Raw genomic sequence first — 17,250 nt, 5'->3', positions numbered from 1 at the left:
GCTGATACAGTCTGCTGCTGCTGCTCCTCCTTCGTTATCTTCTGTTGCTCTGGCTGCATGTGCGTTACCAAAGCCATACACACGGCCTCCTCGGTTAATGGTTATTCAACATACCGCCTGTTCCAACTGCAGGAACACGTCAAAGAGGGGCGAGTCCTTTGGGATTAGCCGCATTGGCAGTAAGATCAAAGGAGTTTTCAAGAGCACCACCATGGAGGGGGCCATGCTGCCATCCTATGGAGTCGTGGAGGGAGAGGACGACATGGTACATATACAGTCACTTTCACTTTCCATCACAATGTTCCCACGTCTTTGCAGTTTTTTTTTTTAGATTATAACATAAGTCCAAATTTTATGTAACATGTCACCCAGCATCCGTTTCTATTCAACAATACAGCAAGAAGTTTGTCAGATGTACTAGACCAGATATAAGAATAGTTTTATTATAGTGGGGGCCACAAAAATATGATGGAAAGGCCACATTATCAACATTCATGTCAGGATTTAGAATAATGACCAATCTGAGTGTTAACGCAGGAAAGAACAAAGGTTTTTCTGTGAATTTTTGTGTATTTTTATTGCAATTTTGTACATTTATTCTCATTTTATATATTTGTGTTGTATTTCTGTGTATATATATATATATATATATATATATATATATTTGAGTATTTTTTTATTTTGTGTTTTTATTGTCATTTTGTTTACTTTTCTCTGATTTTGTATATTTTTCTCTCAGTTTATTTGTTGATTTGCATGTTTTTAGAATTATTTTGTGTCTTTGTTGTCATTTGGTATATTTTTCTGTCAGTTTTTTTTATTGTTGTCCTAGTTTCTAATTGTGTCTTTGTTTTGGTCATTTTGTGTATTTTATGGAAGAAGCACATGGGGGCGCTAGTGAGTAAAGAATGGAAACCCTAGACAAGTTGACTATGGAAATCCTAGGCCCCCCCCTCCCAGCAGCATTTTAACAGCAGCAACTGATGATGATGATGATGATGACCCCTAAATCTGACCTGTGATTGGTCGGCCCTTTCTTGGTTTGAAGTCTCCATGTAGTTGCAAGGGGGACTCGCCTGGGCATCTTGCCTCGGTGCGACAAATAACCCACCAGGGGGCGGGGGGGAAATGTGGGGTCAATCCGTGAGGGGAGATGCCCAACAACCCCTCGCCCACAACAGAGGGGGAAGGAGCCAGCCAACCCGGGCCCCTCTTTATTAACGATTAAAGGCGAGGGCCCCTCGGGGGTCTGCACTGGGGCGACTGGTGATTGGTCGACTGGGCTTGATAACATTAACCTTTTATGGAGTTGTTTTTTGGGAGAGATATTTTTTGAAATTAGGATAAAACTTTGATGGAGGTTCCTTCAGTAGTTCCCTAACTTTAAAAAAATACTATACATACTGTCTGATGCGTGTAGTGGCATAGCGTAGCGTGGTGGGATGATGGCAGTTTGGGATTCTGCCCTTTCTCTCTCCTCCCACCAAATAATCTCTAGTGGCACAGCTAATCAAATCACTATGGGAAAGAATAAAGGTTAATGTGAATGAGTCAGAGTAATTGGATGCCCTTTACTGTCTCACTGTGTTAGTGTAGTTTGATGTTTTGAAAGTTTTCCCTTTTCTCTACTTTGAATCTGATCAATGGAGTAAAAAAGGCTTTGGTAACACTTTACATGAAGTGTTATACATAAACTGACATTACGCTGTCATGATTATGACATAACACCTGTTATTAGCAAGAATGAGGTTCATTAAGTGTCGTTCGTTACCCTACCCCTTGGTTACCCTAACCCTCCCTTGCCCAAACCCTAACCTTTCCTTACCCCAACCATTTGTTACCTTAACCCCTGACCCTTTGTTACCCTAACCTAACCCTTCCTTGCCCAAACCCTAACCCTCCCTTACAACCTATCCTTTTGTTACCCCAACCCCTAACCCTTTGTTACCCTAACCTAACCCTGTGTTACCTTAACCCCTAACCCTTTGTTACCCTAACCACTAACCCTTCTTTACCCTAATAACCAACCCTTCTATACCCTAACCCCTTACCTTTTCTTGCCCAAACACTAACCCTTCCTTACCCTAGCCGCTAACCCTTTGTTACCCTAACCCTTTAACCTTCCTTACCCTAACCCTTTGTTACCCTAACCTCTAACCCTTCTTTACCCTAACCCTTCCTTAACCTAACCCCTAACCCTTTCTTACCGTAACCCTTAAACCTTCCTTACCCTAACCCCTAACCCTTCCTTAACCTAACCCCTAACCCTTTGTTACCCTAACCTCTAAGCCTTCTTTACCCTAACCCCTAACCCGTCCTTAACCTATCCCCTAACCCTTTGTTACCCTAAACCCTAACCCTTCCTTACCCTAACCCTTCTTTACCCTAACCCCTCTCGATCCCTCCACCAAACCCAAAAAATGCCAACATAGCTCTAAAGATGTCATGATTTAGCAAATAACACTTAATGACAGCTTATTCATGCTAATCACAGATAATGACAGCGTAATGTCAGCCTTATTTATAAAACTTCAGGTAAAGTGTTATCAAAAAAGCTTTGAACTGATTTCTGTTGTTATTCTTTATTTTTTTTTTTAACCGTGTTTACGTGATTTCACTGAAAGGTGGAGGAGGCGATGATGGTGTTGGAGGACGACTCCCCGATGGAGGCAGCCTCCACCCCCAGCACGCCCCGGAACCTGTCGGCCTGGAACATCACCATCCCCTACATCGATTTCTACGATGACGACATAAAGAGAGAGAGGATCCCTGTGTTCTGCATCGACGTGGAGCGCAACGACCGGAAGGCAGGTGAGAGTGTGTAGGAGGAATGTTCTGGATCAGGAACGTGTTGAATCATCCATCCTGCAGTTTGGTTTCAAATCTGAGGAAAGAATTTAGCATTAGTCTTATTAAAAGACAAGTCAACAATGTTAATTCGTTTTAATGATGTAAAGCACTTTGAATCATATTTTATGTATGAAAAGTGCTCTATGAATAAAGTTTTATTTCATGTCTGCTTATTACATGAGTAAATAAATAAAAAAATATTGAGTTTATTTTGGATCATTTTAATTGATTTTATTTTTAGTTTATATATTTTTTTATTGTATTAAAAAAATACACAAACTTACAGGCTTAAAGAAATCTGCAACAGAATAGAATATGAAATTTTCCTTAGTTTGAGCATGCTGAATTATAACAAAGAGCAAAAAAATTACATAAAATGCAACATTTCAACTTGGAAAAAGTAAAAAAAATTATAAAAAAAATTTAATAATAAAAATGAATAAAATAAATAAATAAAAATATAAATAGAGACTTTTCGATAGGGACAAGTTTTGCACAAGTTGTATTTACACAGATGTCTGTGCTCTGTAACCCAAGTGGGACCCAAACCTTTGCTTTGCCATTAATTAGAAAAGCTTCTTATGAATTTATTCAAATGTTATTTTAACATAAGAATGCCATTTATAAAATTACATTTCTGACACCAAGACACAATGTTTTCAAAAGAAAGATGCATTGGAGTAGTTTGTAATTTTTTCCAAACCAGATTCCTAAAAAAACAATGCTCCATAGCTGTGTGTCAAACTTAAGGCCCGGGGGCCAAATCCGGCCTTTTAGAGCATCCAATTTGGCCCGCAGGAGGAAGTAAAAATGACAGGAAAAAACATGAATCATTAGCTAAATTACCAACTAATCCAGATGTAGATATCCCTCTTAATAAACAATTTCAATTTTTAATCTCAACTAATGTTAATATTTCAAAAATCATGCAATTTTCCTGAAATGAATTCACAAAATGTCCTCAAATTAAATAAAAATTAGTCACAAAATGAAGGAATCTGTCACATAGATATTTTTGATATTTTAAATATAATTTTTTACGTAGAAGTGCTAACCATGGAACATGAACGTTGAAATGATTTGTCTTCTTTCCAAAAGGAGTAAAAAAAGATAAATCTACGATTAAATAAGTAACTAATAATTGATATCAGGACTGGAAACCTTGTCATGATGTTTGCTGTTTTCATCCCTGACCGTGAACAGGATGAATAGTTTTTTTTAATGATGCCTGTGTCAGTAGCTTACTGACACGTGTTATTTCTGTCACTAGGAGACACTAGCATCAATAGTGTCTTTGTTCTGCTTTGTGTGGATATAATTATGTGCATGTTAATGTTTGACATGCTGGATTTATTTTATTTATTTTTTGCCTCTGCAGTGGGACACGAGACTGAGCACTGGTCTGTGTACAGAAGATATCTGGAGTTCTACGTCCTCGAATCAAAGCTCACAGAGTTTCATGGTATATACGTTCTGTAAATGGTCTGAGTTATATCACATATCACAGCGTTTCTACTCTGTATATCAAGGTTTTGTGTTGTTTTGCATTATTAAAGCTACAGTTCAGAGACATGTCAAAGAAAACTCTGCATAATTAACATTATTTTTCACTTTAAACAAGAAATTGTGTGATTTTAATGTAAAAAAAAAAAAAAAACCCGCTGTTTTTAAGGTTTTTAAAAATGTTTCGTAATATCCTACAGGCTCATTTCCAGACGCACAGCTGCCGTCCAAGAGAATAATTGGCCCCAAGAATTACGAGTTCCTCACATCCAAGCGAGAGGACTTCCAGGAGTACCTACAGGTGGATTTCTCCAGCTTTTTAATCTTTGCAAACGTATATGTAAAAGTTTCATTTATTCAGACAATTGTTCCTCAGGAAATCTACTTTGATGTTTTGACTGTCAACTGCCAGTCAGAGGCATCTGCTGATCGCTTTGATGTTTCCTTTGATGTTTCCTTGACTTCTGCGTAAGAATTCCATATATATTAAGTATATTAACACAAAATCAGTCTTGCTGGAATTTTGACATAAAAGTAAATAAGGGAACATCAAGGGAAACATCAAAGGACACATCAATGTTTTTGACTAAATGATTATGATGATGAAAAAATTGTGATTATAATATCTTTCACTGTTATCATTTATATCATTAAAAGGTTGACTTGAATCACATAATACATCGTTCCCTGACCTGCTGAACACACTTTCAGGGGGAATTTGTTGCCAGCCTCCCTCTAGAGCTGCTTCAATCCTATTATGACCATGTGTCGACTATGATTATTCAAAAGCCTCCCATTTGGATTCATGTCTCCTTTATTTAGGTTCCACCTAAATAAAGTTCAATGAACAATGACTGCACTCTAAATGCAACACTTTCTGAGCCAATTCTGTAGGTATTCAAAAAAGAAAAAGTAGCTACATGAAAGCTGTTTATGTAACAGTTCTATGCATCTGTTTATAGTAGGGGTTCTCAACCTTGTCGTTATGACCCCATCTGGGCTCACGAGACACTGGGATGGGGTCACCAGATGCCTTCCAGAAACTAAGAATATTTTCTGAACAATTTGAGCCCATTTTTGCTTATTTTCACCACTTTTCTGCAGCTACACCAAACTTCCCATATTTTAACGTATTTTCATCACTTTTTCTCGCCATATTTTTTGTTCCTTTTAATGCATTTTTGCAACATTACTCCCATTTATGTCACTTCACTATCAATTTTCTATTGTTTTTCTGCACATTTTTCCACTTTCAAGACATTTTCAGCACTTTTAAACCCTTTCCACCACTTTTTCCACCTAATGTCACATATGTTGACCCATTATTGTCACTTTTAACCTATTTTCACCGTATTTCATGCTTTTTTTTTTTTTTTGCCAATTTACCACATTCACGATTTGTCATGCCCATTATTTGCCAGTTTAAACTAAATTTCCCTACATTTATAAATTGCAACTTTTAACCAATTTCTGCGGTTTTTAAAATTCATATTTTACCACCTTTTCCACCATTTTTGGTCACTTTTAACCTCATTAAAATCAATATTTTTGAACAATTTGAGCCCATTTTTGGCTTATTTTGCTTATTTTTACCCTTTTTCTGTAACTACACCAAACTTTCCATATTATAACCTATTTTCATCACTTTTCCTTTCCATGCTTTTGCTCCTTTTATTGCAATTTTGCTACAATACTTCCATTGTCCTTTAAATTTCAATACCTTTTCTGCACATTTTTGCTACTTTCAAGAGATTTTCAGCACTTTTAAACCCTTTCCACCACTTTTCCACCTAATTTTGCACATGTTGACCCATTATTGTCACTTTTAACCTCTTTTAACTATATTTCACATATTTCAACTTAACCACCTTCACGATTTGTCATGCCCGTTATTTGCCAGTTTAAACACATTTTCCCTACATTTTTAAATTTCATTACCTACAATTTGAAACTTTTAACCAATTTCTGTGGTTTTAAAAATCCCATTTCCGCACCTTTTCCACAGTTATTGATCACTTTTAACCCATTTTATTTTTCATTAAAAGAAATCATATATATCTGAACAATTTGAGCCCATTTTTGCTTATTTTAAGTTTGCGACATTTTTTCGTATTTTTCTCACTTTTTCTTGCCATATTTTTGCTCCTTTTAATGCATTACTGCCATTTCTGCCAATTCTCCATTGAATTCCAATGCCTTTTCTGCACATTTTTTTTCACTTTCAGGATATTTTCAACACTTTTCCCACCTGGTGTTGCATATGTTGACCCGGTATTGTCACTTTTTACCTCTTTTCACTATATTTCATGCTTATTTTTGCCAATTTACCACATTCACGATTTGTCATGCCCATTTATTTGTCAGTTTATCTAATTGTTCTGTTTTTTTTTGCCATTCTAATTTGCAACTTAACCAATTTCTGCGGTTTTTCAAAATTCCATTTCACTACCATTTCAAACATTTTTGTTCACTTAATTTTTTATTTCTGATTAAAACAAGGATTTACATCTTTAAGACGACTATATGCTATGGAGCAAATAATAACAATAAACTACCTGGATAACAGTGGGTATTATTCAGATAAATGAATAAATGAACCAGAGAGTGTTTACAATGGAGACGAAATCAAACTTTTGAGTGGCAATTTCTACCCTTTTCATTGTGTTTCAGGCAAAGATAATAACGGTATTTCATTATATTGTTTTTTTTAAATGTTTTTATACCTTGTAGAGACTCCTGCAGCATCCTGAGCTGAGCAACAGTCAGCTACTGGCTGACTTCCTGTCCCCTCACAGCACCGAGTCCCAGTTCCTGAACAAAATGTTGCCTGACGTGAACCTCGGTACAGTACCAGACACATTTCTGAACTCTATGTGACAAAGATAAGCGAGACGTCTTCCCAAGGCTCTCAGAGTCTTTTATCAGACAGACCTCAGCTTTCAGGGGAAAATGTATTTGTGGCAACGTTGGACTGCAGCGATCCATCAGTGAGGAAAGCTATTTCTGTTTGTGTTTCTCAGGGAAAATCATCAAGTCTGTTCCCAGTAAGCTGATCAAAGAGGTGAGAGATGTGTTCACTGTGTGTGTGTAAAGGCCTTTTAGGGAGTGTTAAAAAATGGAACATTTGTGTGAAGATTTCTTTGTAATATTTGTTGTGTTTCCATCAGAAAGGACAACATCTGGAGCCCTTCATCCAGTCCTTCTTCAACTCGTGTGAATCTCCCAAACCCAAACCCAGCCGCCCTGAACTCACCATCCTCAGTCCGACTTCAGAAAATGATAAAAAGGTTGTAGATCCAGGCTTTGAGCTCAAGGTCGTCGCCCTCCATCTGTGAGGCTGTTAATGAGGAATGTCGTAGGAATGAAATAAGTGTTGAATGAAAATTGATTTCTTTCATTCTTCCTCCACGAACAAAGCATGAAAAATAATTTTCCAGCTCCTGAAGAGATAGTTTTTTTTTTTTTTTTGAGTTTTACAGGAATTACAGAAAAAGAAAGAACATTCAGAACTAAAGAACAGATGACATGGTTTTCATTCATTTCCTTCACTGTAGGACGACTTTCATCAGAATTTTATTTGTGTAATTGATGATGATAATTATAATAGCATTGATTGCTGACTTTTCTTATATGTACTTAATTATAATAATGCTAATACAAGTTAATGTTTATGCTAATGAAAGATTAATGCGATTGTGAATGCTAGCTAATGCTATTTCTAGGTTAATGCTAGCTAATGTTAAGCTATTTTTACTGCCAGGTTAATGTTAATTACTGGTTCATTTTAATGCTAATGCTAGTTAATGATAATGCCAGGCTACTATTACTGCTAGGTTAATGAATGGCTAATGCTAATGCCAGGCTAATTATAATGTTAATGCTAATGCTTGCTAATGCAAAAATAATAATTATAATAACGCTAATGCTAATTAATAATAATGTGAATATTAATACTAGCTTATATTAATGCTATTTTTAGACTAATGCTAGCCAAGCTAGGCTATTGTTACTGCTAGGTAATGTAAATGCCAGGTTAATTTTAATGCTAATGCTAGTTAATGTTAATTCCAGGCTACTGTTAATGCTAGGTTAATGCAAGGCTAATGCTAATGCCAGGCTACTGGTAATGCTAGGTTAATGCAAGGCTAATGCTAATGCCAGGCTAATTATAATGCTAATGCTAGTTAGCATTAATGCTAGGTAATGCTGTTGCTTGCTAATGCAAAAATAATAATTATAATAATGCTAAAACTAATTAATACTAATGTGAATGTTTATACTAACTTATATTAATGCTATTTTTAGATTAATGCTAGGCTAATGTTACTGCTAGGTTAATGTAAATGCCAGGTTAATTTTAATGCTAATGCTAGTTAATGCTAATGCCAGGCTACTGTTAATGCAAGGCTAATGCTAATGCCAGGCTACTGTTAATGCAAGGCTAATGCTAATGCCAGGCTAATTATAATGCTAATGGTAGTTAAAGCTATTGCTTGCTAATGCAAAAATAATAATTACAATAACCCTAATACTAATTAATACTAATGCGAATGTTAATACTAGCTTATATTAATGCTATTTTTAGACTAATGCCCGTCAATGCTAGGCTAATGTCACTGCTAGGTTAATGTTAATGCCAGGTTAATTTTAATGATAATGCTAGGCTACACTTACTGCTAGGTTAATGCAAGGCTAATGTTAATGCTAGGCTAATTATAATGTTAATGCTATGACTTGCTAATGTAAAAATAATGATCATAATAACTTTAATACTAGTTAATGCTAATTAACGCTTATCTTAATATGAACTTATATTAATGCTATTTTTAAACTAATGCTAGCCAAGGCTAGGTTAATGCTACTGCTAAGATAATGGTACTGTTAATGCTAGGCAAATGCTAATGTAAGGTTAATTCTAATGCTAGGTAATGCTTATACTAGTTAATGCTAATGCTAGGTTAATGCCAGGTAATGTTAATTTTAGGTTAATGATAGGTTAATGCTAAGATAATGCTAGGCTAATGCTATTGCTAATGCAGCGTACTGTGACTACCTGCATCCTCCCTTGTATTTTCTTCAGGAATGACAGATATTCTAGTTACAATTGTAATTGAAAAAAATAATTGCTGTTGTAATCATAATTAAATTGAGAATGAGTTCAGACAATTGACTTTTACAGAAGTGGGTTTGCAACCGGAGGGTTGCAGGTTCATGTCCACTGTAGGTCATGACTATGGGACGTAGACCTAATTGTTTCCAGGACTTTCTTGAAAAAGAGATTATTAATATCAACGAGACTTTCCTGGTTAAATAAAGGTAGAGAAAAAAAGTTATTGAGAATTGTTTTACCATTTAAAAAAAAAAAGAAGGAAATTGAGACAGAAAAAAAGGCTCAGACGCCCAAACCAAAAATATGAATTATTGCCAGTGATGATTTACTACATTTCATGTGTAAAAGTGAACTAAATTCTAATCGTGTGTTGAGCTGAAAATGATTTGATCCTTAGGTTCTTCATAATATAACAAGTTTTTTTCACCAACTCTGGCTTATTGAATGCATGACGACGTTTTGTGCAAGTGTTCAAAGTGGTGTGGAAAAAGCAATTAACTTCCCGTCATGCATTCCTTTGGAATATGAAAGTATTGTGAGAACGAGGTAAAACGATAATGTGAAAGTTCTCCTTTAGTCGAGCTCTGTTAATCTCCACTCTGACAAGCAGAATCAGTGTGAGGAATGAATGTAAAGTTGTTCCCACTCCTCCAGCTCTTCAATGACCTTTTTAAAAACAACGCCAACCGATCAGAGATGATGGAGAAGAGACATAATCAGAATTACTTTATGGAAATGATCACTGTCGAGGGCGTCTACGACTACTTGATGTATTTGGGTGAGTGAAAAGAGTTCTTTTTCTGTCTGGACGTCACATTTTTGAGTTGATTCTGATTCTGATGCTTGTGATGAAGTTTCTCTCTCTAAGCAGAAATAGCAGCTGCAGAGGGTAACGCGTGAACACTTGAATCACACCTCTTCCTTTCCTCTTCCTCCTGTTTCTCAGGGCGAGTCGTCTTTCACATCCCTGACTGGTTGCACCACCTGCTGATGGGGGGTAGGATCCTCTTCAAGAACACGCTGGAGGCCTACACGGATTATTACCTTCAGTACAAACTGGACAATGTGGTGCAGGAGCACCGGCTGGTTTCACTCATCACCCTCCTCAGAGGTACGCGGTGGATCGATTGTCCATCAGTCACATTTTATTCATTTAGCTCTTTGATCAACGAATTTGTGACACAAAGTTCAAAATTTCGATTCTGACGCCACTCATAAAGCAATCAGTGATCAGACTCCAAAAATACACAAAATGACTCTTTCAAAAACATACAAAAATTACCGAAATATACGAAAAATACAAGACAATTAAAATAATCAAAATACTCCAAGAACACACCACATGACCACAAAATAACAGAAAAATATATGAAACATCAAAAATACATAAAATGAAGACACAAATACACCAAATGACAATAAATTACACAAAACAGCAACAAAAATGACTATTAAAAACATACAAAATGGTGAGCAAAACACACAAAAGACAACTAAAATAATAAACATTACTCTAAAATCACACAAGATGACCACAAAAGTAAGAGAATAATATGGAACAACAACAAAAATACACAAAATCATGACAGAAATACACCAAATGACAATAAATGACACGAAACAGCAACAAAAATACACATGACTATTAAAAACATACAAAATATACACAAAACGGTGACAAAATTGCACAAAAGACAACTAAAATAACAAAAGATGACTCCAAAAACACACAAGATGACCACAAAAATAAGACAATTATATGAAACAAGAACAAAAATACACAAAATCAAGACAGATATACACTAAATGACAATAAAATACACAAAACGGCCACAGATATGGACAAATTGACTCCAAAAACACACAAACCCTTTGTTATTTTCTGTGTTAATGCTCATTCATGTAAATAGTAATACATGTTAATACAAATCTAAAACTATGTTAAACTGTTATAAATATTGATTGACCTTGCTTAAAAATGTAGACATTTGAAAGCAAGAACACAACTCAAAAACTGTAGCCATGGCTTTGTTTTATTTCCATATCCTACATTTATTATCAAACATATTAAGGATAAAAACAGGCTTGTTTCATCCTCCTCATGTGAGGCCTACGACCCAGGTTTGGCGCCTCCTAGTGGCTTATGCAACGGCGTATTCTGCATATAGCCAGAAACGGCTCTGTAATGTGATTTGGACACAATGGCGTATTCGTCAAAAGGAAAGGGTTAATTATATGAATCAATAGCCATATTTATATCATCATTTATTATTAATTATTTGCATTTTTAAACTGTAGCACTTGGATATATCTATTAAATGAGCATTATAAATCAACAGAGGTGTAAAAAGTACTGCTATGTCCTACTTAAGTAGACGTACTGTTACTTGATTGAAATTGTACTGAAGTACAATTAAGTCATACATAAAATAGTCACGTACAAGTCAAAAGTAGCTCATTTAAAGACTACTTAAAGTAAAAGTTACTAGTTACTTTCACCCCATGTTTATTTTTGGTAATAAATGTTGCCACGACATCACATGTACAGTATAAACTTAAAAAGGAAGAGACAAAATCCTGCACAATTGGAACTTAATTTAAAGTACTAATAAAAGCAACTCAATTACAGTAACATGAGTACTGACCTGCAAATCAATATTATTATTGTTTATAATAATAATAGTATTATTGAATTTAGAAATTATTTAAAATATAAGACAACAACAAAATATAAGCAGACTTTACCAGGATTAGGTATTCTTTAAGATTTAAAGCAAAAGGTGACTCTATAACCCTTAAAAATGTTCAGTATGAAGAAGAAATGTAACTAAAGAGAAAAAGTGTAATAATGGTTTAAAATATTGGGTTAGGATTAGAGATGGAATACTGTATATCTGAATAGAAACATTTGGTTAATTCAATGTTTTTAAATGAAACCTGTGAAAAAGAATAAATTGTGTGGGTGATTTTTTTTTTTTTTTTTTCTGAATGTCTGCTTCTCTTTTAGACTCTGTTTTCTGTGAAAGCAGCCCCCCACGCTCAGCCGCAGAGAAACAGAGGAGGGCCAAGAGGACGTTTGAGGAGATGATGAGCTACCTTCCAGGTGCTTGTTCTGCTCTCTCTCTCCATTCATACGTGCACTTTTTATTTGATTTTTTCTCATAAAGAAGTGCGGTGATGAAAGTCAGAGTTTTATGTGCCGATCTGTTCCTTCTCTGTAGACGTTGTGGGTAAATGTATCGGAGAGGAGGCCAAGTATGAAGGAGTGAGACTTCTGTTTGATGGACTGCAGCAGCCTGTGCTCAACAAGCAGGTGGATGAACACACACATGGCCATGAATACAAGAAAAAAAGAAGGAAAGTGGCTTTATTCCTCTCCATTCTGCTCTTTCTCCTCACTTCCAGTTGACGTATGTGCTGCTGGACATCGCCATTCAAGAGCTTTTTCCTGAATTAAACAAGGTAATCGTAGCTTTACCACTGATAATATTAGATAATAATACACATTACCTTGACTCTCCAGGGAAATCTAAAGAAAGAATGAATAAATGAAGATCCCCACTACGTAGTTTGATTAATATTGTAGTGAAAGTAATACTTTTGTAGCCAAAGTCTTAGATCATAAAATATTTAGTGTTTAAAACCCAGGAGAGACTGCAACAATCGCAGTGTACCGTAAGTGCAGCCAATGAAATGTAAAAAGAGAAGCTTTTGTTTTAAGGTGTTTAAAGTGGAGATAAGGTAAACCTTAAAACATTAGCATCATTTAAGTAATAACTTTCCACATCACGTTTTTGTTATTGAATAAACGAAAATAATTGTGCATATCACAACTAGCCTTTGTGTGTGTCTGCACATTTTAACTTCTCCAGTTTTGCATGAAAGGATGGAAAATTAGAGGAAATAAGACTTAATATATCGCACGGATGCCTTTCAAAATCCTGTTTAATGCGGTGTTAGGTGATAAGTTGATATATACAAGTTGTTTTAAATGTCTGCCATTGTTTCAGTCAATAACTTTAACTAACCCAATAACAGGTTAAACGTTCAGTGATTAATTTATCATTTTCCATTGTATAGTTTAAAGTTAAAGTAAACCAGCTAGGTTAGATGTAGCTAGCTAGCTAACAGAAGTTAGCTAAAGACAGCATTAGCTAGCTAGGCACTGTTATTAACATATAACAACATGCTGCTAAAATAATCTATTTTATCTTGTTAAAAGTACAAATTAGCACTACAATTAAAGTAAACCAGCTAGGTTAGATGTAGCTAGCTAGCTAGCTAAAAGCAGTTAGCTAAAGACAGCATTAGCTAGCTAGGCACTGTTATTAACATATCACAACATGCTGCTAAAATAATCTATTTTATCTTGTTAAAAGTATAAATTAGCACTACAAATAAAGTAAGCAATCTAGGTTAGATGTAGCTAGCTAGCTAACAGAAGTTAGCTGAAAACAACATTAGCTAGTTAGGCACTGCTATTAACATATAACAACATGCTGTTAAAATAATCTATTTTATCTTGTTAAAAGTATAAATTAGCACTACAAATAAAGTAAACAATCTAGGTTAGATGTAGCTAGCTAGCTAACAGAAGTTAGCTAAAGACAGCATTAGCTAGCTAGGCACTGTTATTAACATATAACAACATGCTGCTAAAATAATCTATTTTATCTTGTTAAAAGTATAAATTAGCACTACAAATAAAGTAAACAATCTAGGTTAGATGTAGCTAGCTAGCTAACAGAAGTTAGCTGAAAACAACATTAGCTAGTGAGGCACTGTTATTAACATATAACAACATGCTGCTAAAATAATCTATTTTATCTTGTTAAAAGTATAAATTAGCACTACAAATAAAGTAAACAATCTAGGTTAGATGTAGCTAGCTAGCTAACAGAAGTTAGCTGAAAACAACATTAGCTAGTTAGGCACTGCTATTAACATATAACAACATGCTGTTAAAATAATCTATTTTATTTTGTTAAAAGTATAAATTAGCACTACAAATAAAGTAAACAATCTAGGTTAGATGTAGCTAGCTAGCTAACAGAAGTTAGCTAAAGACAGCATTAGCTAGCTAGGCACTGTTATTAACATATAACAACATGCTGTTAAAATAATCTATTTTTTCTTGACAAAAGTACAGTTTTATGATTAAAATAACTTGATGGAATTCTGTAATGTCCAAGTTATTTACATTGAATATCATGTAAGTCCTGTTTATCGCCGCAAGTCAAAAGTGATGTGTTTTCTACATGTTACGCTTACTTGAAAATTGTATTAAATCTATTTTATTTAAATTTTTTTTGTTAGCATGTACAGAAGGAGACGTCGTCCATCGCTTCGTGGATGTAACACGACTTACGAGAGCTCATCTCAGTGTGATGCAGACATTTCTGTTTCTCTGTCATTTTAATTTAGCCTGGATTCACACAAAGCAAACTCATTTAGCTTAACCTGGTATATACACCTTTGTATATGAATAAATCATGAATTATTGATGTTCTTTGACACTTTGCACCTGTAATTATTTATAACAAGTATGATAAATTTCTGTTGCTAACTGTTTTAAATAAATAAAATAAACATGCATTGGTAAAACATAACTCTTCAGTGATTGGCTTTAGTCACAGATTTTTCACACTTAAGTATATTTCAGGACATTTGTTTGGTTATTTACAGATTTGAAGGATGCGTGTGAGGTTATTGTTGAGTATAATTAACACGTAGGAAGTGGAAGAACATGATGATGCGAGACTGAAAGCTAATTTTTCAGGTGTTAAAATTACTGCAGGACTCAAGAGGGTAGATTTTTTGGAAACGTAAAAATTTGCTTTTTTAACAAAATTTGCTTTCCACTGGTAAAAATATTAAAGCGCTATCGTTATTAGATAAATCGTTTTCATATTTTTGATTATCACAGGCTACAATAAACAGATGCTCTCGTATGGATGCAGATGGAGAGTTTGAATAATAAATACACATACTTAATAAAAAAGTGACGTCCTGCTGTTTGGTCCATTTCTATAGAACTATAGGGAAAAAACATTCCCTTTCTTAGATCAGATGCGGTGAGGTTCAAAGACATCAAAGGCAAGGGTCGAGCTCTTCAATAATGTCCTTGTGCTTTGGATTTTTTTCTCTTTTTCTTTTCTATGCTCTAAGCATACTAAAACTTTAATGAAGAAGTACACTGTTCATGTAAAAAATATAGAGTTCCCGTACTAAAGATGAATAATTTTTGCAGTGCAACCAAAATGAAAAATTGCAATTTTGCTTATTTTTTTTTAGGATCAAATATATTCAGCATGGTTTTTGACAATCAGATCTCCTTAAATGTCTCCATGCACTGATGTAGAATATCCAACATTTGTAGTAAAGTCCTGAATTTCTGCACCTGGGTTACTTGACGACAACAAGTTTATTGGTGATGTCCTCCAAACTGATTATCTGTCACCAGAGTTTATAGGGAGACCAACTTTGAACACAAGTGGCATTTTAGATTATAAAGAAAGCGGGACAGAGGCCTGTGGTGTCAAAGTGATCAGATCCGAGTGAAGAAAAGGACTCGGCAAGGCAAATAACTGCGTGGTGCAAAAGTCTCAGATGTAAAACAACAAACGGGTCAAGTAAATAAACAGAAATTATGTATGTTGTAGGCTGTACAACAGGATGGACCCCCATGTGTAAACGTCTCTGCAGGAGTGAGATAAAGGCCGATAAACAGCTGTTCAGATTGCGTAAATGTGCCAAGTTATGTTTAAATCATCACCCAATGCAAACTGTGATGCATCTCGACATGTCACCACCAGCCGCTGTCAATAAATAATGACGGAGTGATGTGTGTTTAGGTATGCATGTCTGCTTCCATGTGTTAATGCTTGTAAAAGCATGAGACGGGTTAAGTGAGTAGTTAAGCTGTACGAAAAGAGCTGAAATGCAGGCCGATGGTTGCTTTTACTTAACCTTATTCAGCAAAGAGTTTCCGCAGGATGTTCCATGATCTTTGCCATCAGTATGCAGCTCACTAAGTGGTGCGTGACAGCCTGTCTTCAGCTAAGAGCATGACATTGCATTAGACGAGCTGAATGTTACTTCTGGTTCTATTTGGCCAGTGAGGCTGCACTAGAGAAGGACAAGTGATACGACTGTGATTAAACTGGAAAACCTGAATTTTGGGGTGAGCATTGGGGATCAGGCTCTAGTTCGAGTAACATGTTGGACTTGAGACCTGCAAACACGCCAATAACCAAGAAAGAAGAAGAGACCTGCAAAGAGGGAATAGAGGGATGGAAGCCAAACAAGCTATTAGGCTGCACCTCGATTCTGCTAGTTGAACATCGGCAAAAGTTGACGGTCTTGGTCATTATTCTGGACTATTCAGTGGCTTTTAACTACAAGCAAAGATTTGTTTTACAAGAATTTAGCTGAAAGAAATAGTCAAGATTTATGGTTTTCTGCATGTTGTGTTTTGGAAGAGCAACCTGTTTGTGTTTGTCAAATGTACAGTATTAAAAAGAAAACTGAACTTAAAGATAGAATGCTCTTTAACTTTTCAACCATTTTCATTGTTTTTAAAAATGTATGGGATTGTTTTTGGTCTTGGTCTTGACTCCTGAAAGTCTTGGTCTTGTCTTAATTTTGGAGCATTCTGGTCTTGGGCGAGTCTTGGGCTGTGTTTGAAATATACTAATGTGCTAATCACACTAAGTCTGACGGCAAAATGAGTATGTAGTGTGTTCACATTAGAAAGTATGGAAAGATTGAGAACGTGAGAAATACCT

At 35.3% G+C, this 17,250-nt stretch overlaps 1 protein-coding gene across 5 annotated transcripts in view; it reads left to right on the top strand.

The window, feature by feature from the left end:
• Nucleotides 1-14,998, top strand: part of LOC114456907 (sorting nexin-14-like) — a 31,751-nt gene extending 16,753 nt beyond the window's left edge. For 4 of the 5 annotated variants that reach the window (XM_028438969.1, XM_028438970.1, XM_028438971.1 and 1 more), the window contains 13 exons: nt 133-265; nt 2,625-2,811; nt 4,229-4,312; nt 4,554-4,654; nt 7,084-7,195; nt 7,374-7,414; nt 7,521-7,640; nt 10,118-10,241; nt 10,410-10,574; nt 12,471-12,566; nt 12,685-12,776; nt 12,869-12,925; nt 14,780-14,998. In XM_028438969.1, coding sequence (XP_028294770.1) covers nt 133-265; nt 2,625-2,811; nt 4,229-4,312; nt 4,554-4,654; nt 7,084-7,195; nt 7,374-7,414; nt 7,521-7,640; nt 10,118-10,241; nt 10,410-10,574; nt 12,471-12,566; nt 12,685-12,776; nt 12,869-12,925; nt 14,780-14,821 — 1,354 coding nt within the window. In that variant the 3' untranslated portion in view covers nt 14,822-14,998. The remainder of the gene's footprint in view (nt 1-132; nt 266-2,624; nt 2,812-4,228; nt 4,313-4,553; nt 4,655-7,083; nt 7,196-7,373; nt 7,415-7,520; nt 7,641-10,117; nt 10,242-10,409; nt 10,575-12,470; nt 12,567-12,684; nt 12,777-12,868; nt 12,926-14,779) is intronic. The other variant, XM_028438968.1, reaches the window with a different exon arrangement.
• Nucleotides 14,999-17,250: the final 2,252 nt, after the last annotated feature.

This window comes from Gouania willdenowi, chromosome 22, assembly GCF_900634775.1.
Source record: "Gouania willdenowi chromosome 22, fGouWil2.1, whole genome shotgun sequence".
NCBI lineage: Eukaryota > Metazoa > Chordata > Actinopteri > Blenniiformes > Gobiesocidae > Gouania > Gouania willdenowi.
This window is presented reverse-complemented; position numbering and strand designations above follow the sequence as displayed.